At 32.2% G+C, this 15,515-nt stretch overlaps 1 protein-coding gene across 3 annotated transcripts; it reads right to left on the bottom strand.

The window, feature by feature from the left end:
- Positions 1-526: 526 nt before the first annotated feature.
- Positions 527-14,383, bottom strand: LOC102005691 (NKG2-D type II integral membrane protein). Of its 3 annotated transcripts, XR_260066.1 has the most exons (10): positions 14,261-14,383; positions 13,185-13,288; positions 10,497-10,651; positions 10,264-10,371; positions 7,504-7,596; positions 7,262-7,297; positions 6,752-6,903; positions 6,344-6,447; positions 1,137-1,358; positions 527-620 (listed from the first exon to the last, which is right to left on the bottom strand). XR_260066.1 is itself a non-coding variant. In XM_013511691.1 (9 exons), exons 3-9 carry the CDS (start codon positions 10,576-10,578, stop codon positions 1,241-1,243), a joined length of 693 nt encoding a protein of 230 aa, XP_013367145.1. In that variant the 5' UTR covers positions 10,579-10,651; positions 13,185-13,288; positions 14,261-14,383; the 3' UTR covers positions 527-1,240. The 3 variants fall into 3 exon arrangements, 2 of the variants coding, with proteins under 2 accessions (XP_013367145.1, XP_013367146.1); XM_013511691.1 differs by having other exon boundaries at positions 527-1,358; XM_013511692.1 differs by lacking the exons at positions 13,185-13,288; positions 14,261-14,383 and having other exon boundaries at positions 527-1,358; positions 10,497-10,813.
- Positions 14,384-15,515: the final 1,132 nt, after the last annotated feature.

Below are 15,515 nucleotides of genomic sequence, written 5' to 3'. Positions count from 1 at the left end.
AATTCCCCTCCATTTCATCAAAGGTCTAGACTGACAGGGATTCTTGTTACCCTTTCCTGAACTGTAGGCCTTATTTTGTTGTTGTTGTTGTTGTTGTTGTTGTTGTTGCTGTTGTTGTTGTAGTATTTCATGAGCATATAGTTTTGGGGGAGAATCTCAGTTTTAGAAGGAGAACTCCACACTTCACCTTTCAAGTCAGGGAGGCCTAAGCTTTATCTTGTATTTCCAGTGCTCCATGACAACCCTCAAACAGAGACTAAAGCTCCTCAGGCTTATTATCATCTCTCACGAGAAAAGCCAGTTTCTATAGTTTCTGTTGCAATTCCTATTTTTCTTTAATCTTGATACTCTACAATTTTTACCTGCCTAGTAGATTTAACAATGAGTTACCCAAGTTGTAATATATTATACAACAATATTACCCAACCGTTCCCATTATACTTTAGTGAGATCTAATGTCAGCCTACCTTCCCCTCTGTCATAGTTTATTCAGGTTACTATAACAAAGTACCATTGACTGGGCAAGTTATGAACAACAGATATTTATTCTTCATGGTTCTGAAAAACAGCAAGAACATGGTGCTGGCATAGCAGGGTTCTGGTTAGAGTCCTCTTGTAGCCTGTACTTAAATAGAAAAATACTTGATAAATAGAAAAATATGAGAGAAATCGCTGAGGTTCCTTTTTTTATGGCATTAATCTCAGCCATGTTGGCTTTATCCTCTTAACAGAAACCACCTTCAAAAGTTCTACCTCTTAGTATCATAATATTTGGAGTTAAGGCTTCAAGTTTAAATTTTGGAGGAACACAAGCATTCATCTGTACTATTCTACCACTGAACCCTGAAAGTCAAATCCTTCTCATAGGGAAGAATACATAATTACAATCTCAATAGTCTTGACTCTTTCTTGGATCAGTTCTTTAGAATTTTAAGTCCAAGGTTTCATCCAAATATAATCTAAATCAGATATGGTTAAGAGAGACAAAACTCTTTTCAAGTTGTGGACTTGTCAAGTAAAATGAGGCATATGATTTTAAAATGCGGTGGTGTGATAGGCGCTGCATAGACATTCCCAACCCCAAATGGAGAAATAACAAAAAAGGAAGGGTGAGAGGTAGCCAGCAAGTTCAAGACCTGGGAAAGCTAAATCCAAGCTATCTTCCATCTCCAGAATAATCTCTTTTGGTTCCTGCTGTACCCTTTGTTCCTAGATTGTGCTGAGCTGGTAAAATCAGTCTTCACACAATCCTCTGCATGCAGACGTATGAGTAGGGGACTGAACAGTTTTCTGTGTAGCCTTTAAAGCTTGAACCATAGACAGCACACCTTCCATTCTGCATTTCCACCAGTGTGAGTCTGGAGAGAGGGAATTACAATTACTTCCATGGTTTTGTTTATACAGGAGTATAAAAATGAAATATTATTTACAGGGTTTCAAGTAGAAGAATGTAAATGATATTTTGGGAGATTCTGTGACTATGCCTGGCCTTCCCAACTCACAGACTTGAAAAGTAGAACATAGTCAGATAATGCAAATAAAACTTGTGTTCTATTATAAATTATGTGCCACTATTTTCTTCATACACTGGAAATCATCCAATTTTGAAGTCTGAAGTTCTTCATATATGTACCTGAATAAAATACAAACTCTGAAATGTTTAGTTAAAAACAAATATTTGCAAATGAAGTTAAAATTCACTTTACAATTCATCAGTTAGAGTTTTGTGCAAAAATACAAAAAATATTCTTCATGTGTAGTCATCCTGCTATATTATAGACTCTCCATCTGTGTATTCTGTTAATAGTGCTCTCCCTTCACGTATTTCGGATTCTTTCAAAAGGTTTTGTTATTCCCTAAATAATAGAGAAGAGCAGCTGCTTACATAACATTAGTATGCATATATTTCATTAGGTGTTATGAGTATCTTGTAGAGGTTTCAAATGCACAGGGGGATGTGTGTAGGGCATGTGCACACACTACAAAGGGGACTTCAGCACCCGCAGATTGATGTCAGTGTTCACGCAAAGTGGGGAGGAGTCTTGGAATCAACACCTCAAGAACACCAACAGTATGCAAATTTACTCAGTAAAGAAATGAAAATGTTTTAAAATCCATATGTGTGTAAGTATATACACAGATGAACAGGCATGTACATGTTTGTGCGTGCTGCCCTTTGTGTACGTATTCCATGAAAGATGTCTATATTTATATCTATGTATCTATCTCTGATTTCCTCTCTGTCTCTCTGTCTCTCCATCTCTGTCTCTGTCTCTGTCTCTATCTCTCACTCTTGCTCTTTTTCCCTCTCTCTCAGAGATCTTTAGATTTTGGAGTTATATTCCTGAAAATAATAATTGGGCTTTTTTCTTCTAAGAACAGGTCAGAACTAGAAGACTCAAGAAAGGGTGATAATGTTTCTTCAATATGAAACTGACCCAAAAAAAGACCATGGGTTGATATTATCCATATTTTAAAAAGGAGGAAATTTTGCATGTACAATAGAAACAATTGGCCACTATAGGAATAAAAAGTTCTAAGAGATTTTTAGTATTTGCACTGAGAGTGTCTCAATCTAAGCATTTTAGAGTCTCATTATTTTTTACGTTTTGCTCCCATTTTATGACTGTAAATATTGCTGAGGTGCAATTTGATGGTTTGGTACATGTATACACTATATACTGATCAAATTAGAATTGTTATCATATTCCTTATGTCATGCATTTATCATTTTGGAGTCCTGTAGCACCGTAGTTAACAAGTTATTCTATATTTTGCTACTGACTTTTATTGCTCTATTGAAAGGAACAGCTAATGTTTAAGTGTTTGATCAATCTTACATGTCTATGTTTACCTGAGTAACCAATTTGAAGATCTCAATATGTAATACGACAACCATTGTTAATTTCCTATCACCTTGTCTGAACTTTTATATTGCTTGTATTGCTTTTGTGTTATTTGGTAAATGTCTGTGTGTTTCTTAATATGTTTTCATTCTTTTATCTTTAAAAAAAATCTAGAAGAGATATTTGTGAATGTTCTCCACTGCAAAGAAATAATAGAACCATTTTTTCTAATTTCATTTTCTTCACGTGCTCCTTTGATTCGATTGTGTGTCTGTTTTGCCATACAACTCTCTTTACACTTCTGCTAGAGCCCTGATTACACTGCATCAACCTCGCTGTTTATAACTATTCTCTGACTGTAGTTTGAGGCTCTAGAAGGACTTAGGGTGTAGTCATCTCCACTCGTATCTGCCCAGGTCCTGAAAACTGAATCCACTCAACAATATTTACTACATAAATAAATAAAAATTAGTATGCTAATGGTTTTGCTTTTGAAAAGATTATTTGCACTTGAAATAGGAAAATATTGAGATGATATGACACAAAATTTATGGGTATTTCCAGAGAACAAAACCTCTTGATAAAATTAAAACCTCAAGTAATGCAAAAATGCATTTAATTCTAAGATAGACTCAGGCCTTTAAATCACAAATATTACACGAGGAAGCAAGATAGTACTCACTACTATGAATACGAGGGAAAATTTAAATAAAATTTACTACAAATGATAGCAACAGATTGTTCATTGGTCAATGCCAATTTGTCATTAAAGTACCAAAGTAAATTGAAAAATTAGTGGAAAGACTATTCTTTTCAGTCACTTAATGATAATTCTGATGCTAGAATCAGAAATATATGGATCTAAAACCCTGTGCTGACAATGATCAATTTTCTGGCTTAAATTAGTAATAATACTCTTTCTCTGTCTCTTACTAGCAGTCGGTAAAATTACTACCTGCTAATATAGAATTGTTAAGGGTAGATATGAAAAGATACACATAAAATATGAACAAGGGTGTCTGACAGGTAGGAATTAATTAATCAAGGAATTGACCCAACATTAGAATTAATGTGTTTATTGTTTTTATAATTTATAGAATTGGATATTCAAATAACTATTATACACTTGAAATAAATATTTTAAAGTATTTATAGTCTAGAAAACTGGGTTCCTTTGTGATAGTATGAAACCAAAGAACAGGAAAAGCAAAAATGTCAGATGGGTCTTTTTCTCAATATTTGTGCCAGAATGGATGAGTTACTGAGCAGTGTAGTGATGGGTCACATTTTTCAAGTGATAGAAATGACCTCTTTTGAGAGATATGCTAGCATTCACCCAGAAGATGAATGTTAGGTTCACGAGCTAGAGAATACTAAGGTGCTGTCGCTTAGCCCTGGCATGCAGAGATGTTCTGGGTGATGGAAAGAGCAAGCTACACAGAAAGGATATATGGAATACCTGAAGCCATATATATGGCTCCATAAAGACCAAGGTAACTGTAACTCCAAGAGACTAAACTTAAAATTAAAGAGTTGAACAAGTAAAGAAACTCAAAACCATACAGAAGGATCCTTTGAATATTTAGCAGAGTGCGACATGTTTTAATGCATGTATACAAGATAACTACTATTCAAAAACCAACAGAGAGGTTTAAAGGGAACAGAACCTAGCATTCACCTTGAGTCTGAAGAGTGCTTAGTTTTACTAGCCATCTTGTATGACTCATATTTCATAGAAAGTTTAAAAGAAGGGAAGAGATATCACAGACAAAAACAAGGATCTATGAAAAACAAAGTGTACCAGAAGTGGTGACATAATATATCATTTATATTTCTTCCTTAATACATAAAGCACTTAAAATATAATTGATGGCTTAAATGAAATTAATAATACTGTACTGTGAAATTTATAAAGTACATAATGGTATATGTATGGCTAAAGTAGCACACATTTTGAGAAGGGAAAAATGGAAGCTACTACTGTAAGAATCTTACACATGAGTGATATATCAATGGATAAATGAAACATATATGCAATAAACTAGAATAAGTCTAAAAACGATTAAAATATCTAGTAAACTGATACAAGAGAAAAATGCTAACATAGATTAAAATATTTTTACAAACTATAAAAGAGCCAGGTGTGGTGTGATAATTCATAAAATTATCAGATTTTATGAATAAAGTGAACTTCAACTGTACTTTGTCTACGAGACTCACTTTTAATATAAAGTCACATAATTTAAGTACCTATAAATTTAAAAATATATACCACATAACCTTAATCAAAAGGAAATTTGAGTAGCTACATTTATATTGGAAAAAGTAGAAATTCAACGCACAACATATTAGTTTAAGAGCTCATTACTTAGTGATAAGCCATAAAATAATGAAGAATATATAAATTTTGAAATTTTTATACCTAAAAACAGAGTTTCAAAGTATATTCAACTAAAACTATTTGAACTACAAATAAACATATCTATAATTATAGTTTTTCAATACTTCTATGTAAATAACTGATACCTTTATCAAAAATAATCAAATGAACAAAACCAAGCATTTACAGCAGTTCAAAAATGAGAACTAATTAAATATACATCAACAAACAAAAGGACAGACAAGTTGTGCTACATTTATAGCTGAATGTCTCCAGAGAATAAAAATAAATTAAAACTATTCATGCCTTGAGATGACTAACTCTAAAAATAATTAAGTGTAAAAATAAAACCAGCGGGGCTGGGGATTTAGCTCAGTGGCAAAAGCGCCTGCCTGACAAGCGCAAGGTTGTGAGTTCAATTCCTGATACTGGAAGAAAAATAAAGCAAAATAAAATGAGTGAATATTGCAGGACTCCAATTATATTAAATTCTTTTAAATTGCAAACCAATCTATAGTAGCAGGAAACAGATTAGTTGCCTAGAAACAAGAACAAGTATACAAGGAGGGGCACAATAAGAGATTACAGAGGTTAAAGAAAAGTTTTGCAGGTGATAGATATGCTAACTATTTTGATGTTAGTAATGGTTTCATGAATGTATACATTTATAAAAACTTATCCATATATACACTTTATATATGATCAGTTTCTGGCATGTTAATTATATCTCAACAGATTTAATAATAAATAAATAAAGAATTTGTAATCTACCTTCCTTCTCTTATGTGTAAAATGCTCATATGATCAGATTTACTTTGCCCACTACTTAGCATGTACTAAGCAATCTGTGTGACTCATTCATGTATTACTCATATTGACTGTTCTGTAGCACCGTCTTCTCAATTTATTTATTTATTTTCATTCAAAAAAATCCATATTGAAGTATAACTGAAATACAATGTATGTCTTCTCAATTTAAAGCTTAAATTTTATTTCAAAATCTCTTAGAGGATGGAAATGCCTGGGACTATGCAAAAGGAAATGTGATTGATAAACGAGCAAAGGGATAATTTAAAAGCAGACCCACAACTAGAAACCTAGTGCACCAGAGACTTACTGATCTGGGGAGAGAACTGAGCCGTCTTCCCAGTGCCAGGATCCAGTTTTGGGAATTTGTACGAGTCCCATCCAATGATACGACTTCACCAACTTAAGGAAATCCTATTTTAAACCACATATAAGTGCAAATAAGATCAGCGCTCAGAAAATATAAAGGTAAAGCTACACATACCCATCTTTCCTTGTTGAAATTGGGGAAAATGTATTTTGTCCCATAACTAGCATAATCCCCACCTAAGCACCACATGCACAATATCTGAAGTTTCTTAATTTTAGCACAGGAAGATTTGGGATGGGCATCAGAAGATCTAAGTCTTAGCGACTCCTTTACACTGCAGGCTGAAGTTCCTGTAAGTTAATGTGTGTATTAAGCTTTAATAAAGGAGGATTAAAGCAATTGCTCCACCTGGTCCACTCTGCTGTAGATCTTCAGAAGGCTGGAGTTTTGAGACAGACAAGAAGCCTGGCTCTGGTACCAGTTTTTGCTCTCGTTAAAAAATTGGTAGCAGCTGTTTCTATAGCATATCCAGTTTTTAGGACATGGGCCACAGTAATACTCTAGAAACATATAGAGAATATATTATTAGTTCTCTGCATGTCTAAACAACAGTGTATTTAATCTAGAAGAGTTATATGCCTTTCCCATTAAATTCCAAAATTCCAAATAACTAAACTAATGCATGGTCATGTCCAAAGCCCCATCTTTACACATTCATGGGAAGGAAGACGCCCAAACTAATGATTTTCTATTCTTTACAAGTTCTCCTTCACTGTTTAAAAATATAAAACCACCGGGAAATGCGGACAAAGATCAACTACTTCTTTTCTCTATTTAATGACATTGGGTACATATTATACCCCAGTAAATCCAGATATGAAAACTTTTGCTTCAAAAGACTAAATAAAGTTCACTTACCCATTGAAGGAAATGAAACTCCTTGGATGACTAATGCTATCAAAATAATTATAATCATTAAAATTATTATATAATTTTTACTAATAACATAGTTCAAGCAAAAACAATTGATAATTTTTTAGACTAATGGCAAATATATAGGAATATTAATTTCTAGTTTATGGGTTTTTGAATATTAATCAAAGTAATGCATTATAATTGTCTGATTAAGCATTGCAATCTAGTTCTTGGTTGTAACTTACAATTGGTGAATACGGCAGCCCAGATTGCTAACATAACAAGGAAACGGATCGCTATAGCTATAGCAAGGATATGACCAAGAGAAAATGGAGTCCCTGTCAAAGAAAAGATAGTATCAGGACAAAGTTGAAGACTGAAGGACCCAGGTCTCTTTGTGCTTCATGTAAACAGTAGGGTGCTTTTTATGAGAGAGAAGCATCAGTACATTTCTGTTTTAATTGCCTTTCACGCAGCAGGTTACCTAAGCACTTTAAAAATGACTAAAAGATAAGATTACAAGAAGGAATATTTTCTCCTGTAATTCTTTACAAGTTCCCTAGTCATCTTCTAAAATAAATCACTCTTACTAATTTTTATTATTTTATGTAGATGCAATAAGTATAAGCAACTTCTTCAACCAAGTTCTTAAAACCATACTTAAAAAATTACACAAATATTCCATGAAATTTCCTTCACTTCACACAATATCTTGGTGATTAAGCTGTATCATGATTTATGAAGATGTCAAGTTTTATAGTAATTGCATTGTATTTCCCTGTTAGCTGGGCAAACTTTATTTAGTTGGCAAAAGACTTTTTAATTTTTTTAACAGATATTTAAATTGTCTTATTTTTTGCTTTTTTCATATGTACTTGGACATATTTGTTAGTTATTTTCTGGGAGGATTTCTTGCTATGGTAATTACTGAGTCAAAGGTCAGTTTTTACAGTGACTGAAAATTTCAGCCCAAAAAGATTATACCAATTTGCACAGTAGCAAAAATAAGCTAAAAGTATTTTTTGCTGCATCTTTATGAGTAATTATTTTTATTTCTCTGAGATGTTTGCTTTTTATTATTAAGTCACTATTTTGTTTCTTATTTTTTAGACTGGGAGTATGACACCATTCCTCACCATATGTTTTGCAAAGATACATTTCAGATACCATTTCAGTTTTAATTTTATTTATGATAACTTCAAAGGGCTGAATGATTAATTTTTCTGTGGTTGACTTCGTCAAACTTTCCTTTATGGTTGTGTTTCATAGATATAAATAAATACTCTTTACTCTGAGTTAATGAAATTAACTATGCCCATGCCCCATGATAATGTTAAATAAATTCTTTTTTACTTGATCCATTTGATGTCATTGTCTGTGTGTGTATGAGAATTATGTTTGGCAGGAGATCAAGTTTATAGTTATTTTGTCAAATGAGCTTTGAAATTTTCTAACTACTTGCTGGATAAACTAATGTGCCCTCACTGACTACAATACACCATTTTTAACACACAGTACTGTATATCTTTCTGTGTACTTCGTTTATTTCTATTAAATCAGTATGCCCATTCACTATGTGTACAATTTACCTTTATGAAATGCCTGAATATTTAATAATGCCTGTTATGTTTTAATACATTTCTTTCTCCAGTGATTTTAGGTATAATTACACTTTAGTTATGACATACAAACTTTAAAGTGAGTTTCTCCAAGGACATGCTAATTCTAAAATTGATATATTGACTATAGATACACAGAAATGATTTATGTCTGCCAAACATTGACTTCTATTCTTGAATGATTTCTATTTCATTCAGCATATTTATTCTTTGTTTAATAGAAATCCAAATTAATAAATTTTTAGCCTTTTTTAATTTAAAAAGTTTATTTATACTTTTTCCTGTGAAAATATATTTCATTCCATCATATTTATAGTTAAGAAGACAATCAATTTTTATATCTTAGTTTTCCACTAAGTATTCATGCGAGGGTTATTGCTGCTTGTAATATTCAGGGAAAATATACGTCCATATTTTATTTCCTTTAATACATTTTGAAGGTATACTAATTTTGTCTTTTAATTTTAGCTTTACACCAATTTTTCTTGATTTGTTACTTAACATCAGTGAAAAACATTAATATTAAACAAGAGTAAAAAAAATATTTGTCTTTTTATAACTATAATGAAAATTCTAGCATTTTATGGTAGGTATAATGATGTTTTAATGTGTATATCATCTCTGTATAAATATATATAAAGATTTCTGCTGGGGCTGGGGATTTAGCTCAGCGGCACAGTGTCTGCCTGGCAAGCACAAGGTCGTGAGTTCAATTCCAGGTACCAGAAAAAAAAAAAAAAAAAGATTTCTGTTGATTTTTATCCAATATCATTTCAACATTATTTGTACATTAATGTTACCTTTCTCTTTTGATTAAAATATATGCCATATTTACATTCTTAAAATTACCCCCTTGTAATGACATTTCTTAATAATTCAGTTCTTAGTTTTATAATCAAAATTAGTAGATGAAGGTGATATAGATATTAGCTTTTGGGCATCAGCTTTCTCAAATTGTAGTATTAATAACCAACTTGGAAAGAGACATTTGAGGTCTATCTTCTGTATTATATTCAGAAACATTTCTGTAAATAGCCGTCAGGTCACTTCTTCTACATCATTTAAGAACGGTACTTATGAGAGTTTCAAATTTTTCTTTTTTCCTATTTCCTGTTCCTATTTATTGTTTCTTAAAGGTAATGACTCAATGACTACTCAAATCTCCTGTTCCGTTGTAATTATTATGATAAATAATCTCACCCATTTGGGGCCCGAAAGACTAACTTATTCTAATTTTATTATATATTCAGGTTTCTTTTAGAGTAAATGTCATCTCTCCGTTTCCATCATGAATATAAAATAAACTGAATGTCGCTAATTTAATCGCATAATTTCCAAAATTCACCTCAGTACACTGAGAAATATCAAAAGGAATATTCGACTTACCATTTTGCCTACGTGTGCCTGTAATCAGTGTAGATTTATGTTTTTGCCTTCGTTTAGAAGTATCATACGTTGCTCGCTGAAGGTTATAATTTTGCAGTTTTCTCATCTCTGGAGTGAAACAGTTCAAGCCAGTATGAGTTCTGTCACTTAGGCCATAATATCTTTACATTCAACCTGACACGTCCAGAATGTACTTTCCACCAATGTCCGTTTTAAAGTATAACATAGGCTACCTTTTTGAAAATTTTGATCCACTGTGTTTCGCTTAGCCTTCATTCTTTGCATCTCCTTTATTTCGACATGCAAATCTGGCATTTTAAGATGTTCTATTTTCCAAAAGGACTCATCATCAACAGCTTCTGACAGAGTGAGCAGTAGGAGGCAGTGTCTGAAGACCAGTTAGAGAAGAGCAGATTACCTGCCAACGGAAACTAGCGCATTTCTGGAACTATCCTCAGATTCTTATTTGGATTGAAAGCTTGAAAGAAAAATCTATAGTAATTACTTTTTGTTTCCCCATGCTACCTCCAGTTTAATAATACAGAGAGGGTCGTTGTTGGAGATTAAAAGCTCATTCTTTTTTTAATATAATAGCAATATTTATTTGACAGTTTAATCTAAAAACTTTGTTTCTGTTTTACTGATTCTTTTTTTTTTCTTTGACAGTTTCCAATCAGATTTCATTGATAAATTTTAGTTATGTATAATGAGTACTTTCATCGTAGAGTTAGCATCTGTACATCATATAACTTGTTTCTTTTTTTCCCCCATTCCCCCACACTCCTTTCAGCCCCTTCTCCCCTCCCCATTTACAAGAGATTTGTTTCCATTTTTTTACTTTTCCTTCTTCCCTTTCCTCCTGCCCTGCCTGTTCCCCTCTCTATCTGAACATTTTCCCCCTATTCCACAATACCTGTTATGCATTTTGGTCCTTATTTACACTTTTGGTTTCTCACACCAGAGAAATAATGCAGTATTTACACTGATCTGATTCATTTTTCTTAAGAGTATGGACTCAAGGTCCATCCATTTACCTAGAAATGTCTCAAGGTTATCCTTTATGGCAGAGTAGTATACCATTGTACAAACAAAGCCACGTCTTCTTTATCCAGTCACCAGCTGATGGATGTTTCGGCTGTTTCCACAATTCAGCTATTACAAACTGTGCCGCTATAAACATGGGTGTGCATATATCGCTGCAGTATGCTGTAAAAGCTCATTCTTATAGTTTTAAATTTGTGTACAATATCAATATCTGTGTCATTTTTAACTAGAATCACCAATGGGGCTTCTGTCTGTCAGTCTGTCTTTCTCTGTCCCTTCTGTAACTTTTGACGGTAAAATGAAAGTCTCATGTGTTTAGAGACCACTGAACACTTCAGAATACTATTTGCCAAGGAAAGGATATTCTCTTATATAACCAAAGCAAAATAGTCAAACCAGAAATGTAATATTGGTACCATACTGTTATTTAACACATGTTCCCTGTATAAATTCTATTGATTGTCCTAATAATATCCTTTAAATGATTTTTATTTTCCCATGCCAAAAGGTAGCTTCAGACCATTGATTGCATTTAGCTGTTGCTTTTTTTACCTTCTTTCATCTGGAAAAGTTTCTCAAATTTTTTTTTATTAGTGCACATTGGTAATCCAATAATAAGATTGGTACAGGTACAGAGCATATTTTGACTATTTCTGTCCTTATTTTCCCCTTGTCCATCCCCCCTCGTCCCTTGAACTCCTTTCTCATCTCTGAAAGTCTGTCTTCCAGCTTTCTAACACTGCTAAATACCTTTGCTTTACATTACTTCATTAGTATGGTTCGGTTTAACTATACTAGGTTAAGATTGTAATTATTCTAGTCAAAAGCATTCTTAGAAAGAGTTTATTTACTTTTAAAATGAGTTAATGGATATGAGTTAATGAGATCTAACATTAAAATAAAGATTGTATGGTAGAAAAACAGGGGCAGAAGGGCAAAAGGACAGAGACATATATTTACATCATAGATACTGATTTATTAATTTGATAGTGCACAAATTCTTTAGCTTTTGCACTTGAGATTACTAATTTGCAAGAGAAAGAAAGTAAATAAAAAATATCAACACATTCCATTAGAAATATTTTTAATGAAATAAAATATGATGAACTTAGTCTCATTGACATCAGTTGTGGAGAAATATTTAGTAAATACTTGTGTGTCTAATTTTCTGGATAGTGGAGAACACACAACATCTAAAATGGGTTCTAAAACTTTTGCATAAAGAAAAAAGAAGAATGCTGGTTCTGAAGAAAACAAATAAACTATTTGTCTCCATTAGATTATTAATAATTTATTGAATACTTAAAAGCCTTTAATAATTGATATAATACTAGTTATCTTTTTTAACCTAAAAATTAAATTTCAACATTGCTTGCACACATATAATGCAACTACTAAATCTGAAGAAAAGATGGTAGATATAACATCATGGATGAAGAAATTGAATATTAAAGATGGCAAAAATCATATTGATTAATATAATGCTGTTAATTATGAGTAATATATAATAATTTTAGGATAAAAATACTTTCAATTTTTTTATAACTTGATTTGAATATTTTAGATGTTCGTTAAGATAAATATGACATATTTTATTTCACTATTTGTTAGAAAAAATTAAAGAGTAGAAGGGCTCTGGACTGCTCCTATTTCAGAGCCAAAAAGTGGTAAAATTTGATTAAAATTCAGTTTTTCTGCTTCCAAATCCTAGTGGCATTTCACTACTTCAAGTTACTTTAAACTGTGAATGATTTCCATAGTAGATGATGAAATGAGAGAAAAATCACTTCAGTTTTTGAAGACTTAATTTAAAATAAAATCTGCGTACTTTAAAAACATACAAAAGCAGAAGCAGACATTGACATAGAAGTACATACCCAGGCAGTGATGACGCCTCTAATCACAAATCAGCCCCAGTATGGGGTGATGATTGTACATTTGCCCTAGAGATGAGTCTAAAGTCTTCCACCCACAGAAAGTTCTAAAAAAATAAAATTAAGCATTTATTTTTTACGGGTCATTTTGGTGGCTAAATGAAATATTTTGATTGGAAAGATGACATACAAAAAATGTCTCCAGATATATAGCTTTAAAAAATAAAAAATGGAGATAATTCATATATATATAAATAAAAATACTTTTATAATTTTCTGTTGGTCATGAGATAATGGACAATTATTTCAACATGTCACAAAGTATATGATAGGTATTTTAAATTTGCCTGCATTAGGAAATTTGATCAAGGACATCTGACATCATTGACACAAAATAACAAATGTAGTTTTCTGTTTATAGTTTTCATTTTATTTTAATAATTGGCTTCTTTTCAAGATAATCTCATGACAGATATATGTACTTTTATTGGATATTTTTACCCATCATGTTTTAATTCAACTTTTGTCCATATCATCACCATTATCAAGAGCAACAAATTCTCATCACCCTCGTCATGAACAAACATAACCTAATATATGATAATATACAACTAATATTTTACAATGTCTAGCAGAGCTCTTGGAAAATATAGTTGTTTCATAAATGTGCATAGGACTTACATTTTAAAAATAAAACTACTCATATTTGATCACAGTATTTAGAAAAAATGGATCTGACTTATTTCCTTATTTAATCTTGTATGGTGTGTATTCCAAAAGAAAACACATGTAAGAATTCACAATGAAACTCACTCTGTCTAATTTCAAATGTAAAGAATCATTCGTATAGTTATGATCAGAGGCAAGACTTGTCCTTATGGCCACATCAGAACTTCTGATTCTTCAATAAGTATTCTAACTACGTATCACTGGATGCTGCGTAGAATACACCTCAGAAATGGTAAGCACTCTTGGTCATCAGCACTTCTATTCAAACACTTAAGAAATAGAATTACCTTATAATGTAAATATTATGCAACATAATTTGAGCTTAAAACAGCCTCCCCCAGCACACACACCTGATTAGAGAAGGAAGATCCTGATTCTGGTGGATAAAAGACTTCTACAGAACTAAACGCTTTAGACATCATCTGAGTTCCTAATTTAAAATTGAAAGCAGAATTGTCTGGTTGATTTCAATCTCCAAGAAACACAGCACAAGTGTCATTCTCATCTCTTCTTCCTGTGAAGAAAATGTAATACAAATCGCAATACTTTCATCTTACAACTACACAAAAAAATTTGTCTAATTTGATGAGTAAGGTGTAGCTACCCATTGACTGGTAAATGTTAGGTTCTAACACTTAAGACTTGAAAATGGTGAGTCTAGTGATGACAATTAGAGTTTTGAGAAAAATGATAGGATTGTATAATCTATTTCTAAATCAAAGGTAAAATAATTATAAAAATATGATTATAATAATTACATGAAAATAAGCAGAGAAGAAAGTTAAAGCTCAGGTCAACTGTGCATAGACTTATAAATTTGAACAAAATCAAGTATACTCCATTAGGTAGGCCAGAGCAACAAAGGGGTATCTTTTGTGCTCACACACAGAAAAACACACACATGTGTGCAATATTCCTTTCATTATTAAAATATAAAATGTATAAGAATCAATTCTGTGAGTTATCATATATTTAGCTTTAATAATTACCAGCTTATCGTTAATATTTATTTACATATAATGCATGTGAATGCGACAGGTCTATGTCTTCCTTTTATCTTTTTTCCTTATAGATATCGCTTTTTTTTTTTTTTTTTTTTGAGACAGGGTCTTGCTGTGCAGTTCAGGCTGGCCTTCAGCTCACATTGAAGTCCAGGCTGGTCTCGAACTTGCAATGATCCTCCTGTGTCTTCCTCCCAAGTGCTAGGATTACAGGCATGTGCCATCACGCCCAGCTACATATCACTTTTATATAACTCCCTTTTTATTCAGCAGAACAACTGTTGTGATATGTTAAACTTGGACAACAAACAAATTTATCCAATACTTCAGCGAACATTGTTTGTAAAGAGCTTTTATAGGTTGTCAGAATGTTGAAGCAAAAAATCCAGAGAAATGTGCTGCCCTAATGGAGTTTGTAATTTTAGTTCAGGTGACAGAAAACAAGTATAGCGCAAATTCAAGAATAAAACTGAAGTGAATATAAATCAATTTGAAAAAAAAAGAGAATAGTGTTATTTTCTGACATTCTTATACCAGTATTCTTTTCAGCTGATCAACGTTTTCCTTTGACTGTTGTGTAGAGTTCAAAGTAATCTGAATGGGG

This window comes from Chinchilla lanigera, unplaced genomic scaffold (assembly GCF_000276665.1).
Source record: "Chinchilla lanigera isolate Chin_1 unplaced genomic scaffold, ChiLan1.0 scaffold00012, whole genome shotgun sequence".
NCBI lineage: Eukaryota > Metazoa > Chordata > Mammalia > Rodentia > Chinchillidae > Chinchilla > Chinchilla lanigera.
This window is presented reverse-complemented; position numbering and strand designations above follow the sequence as displayed.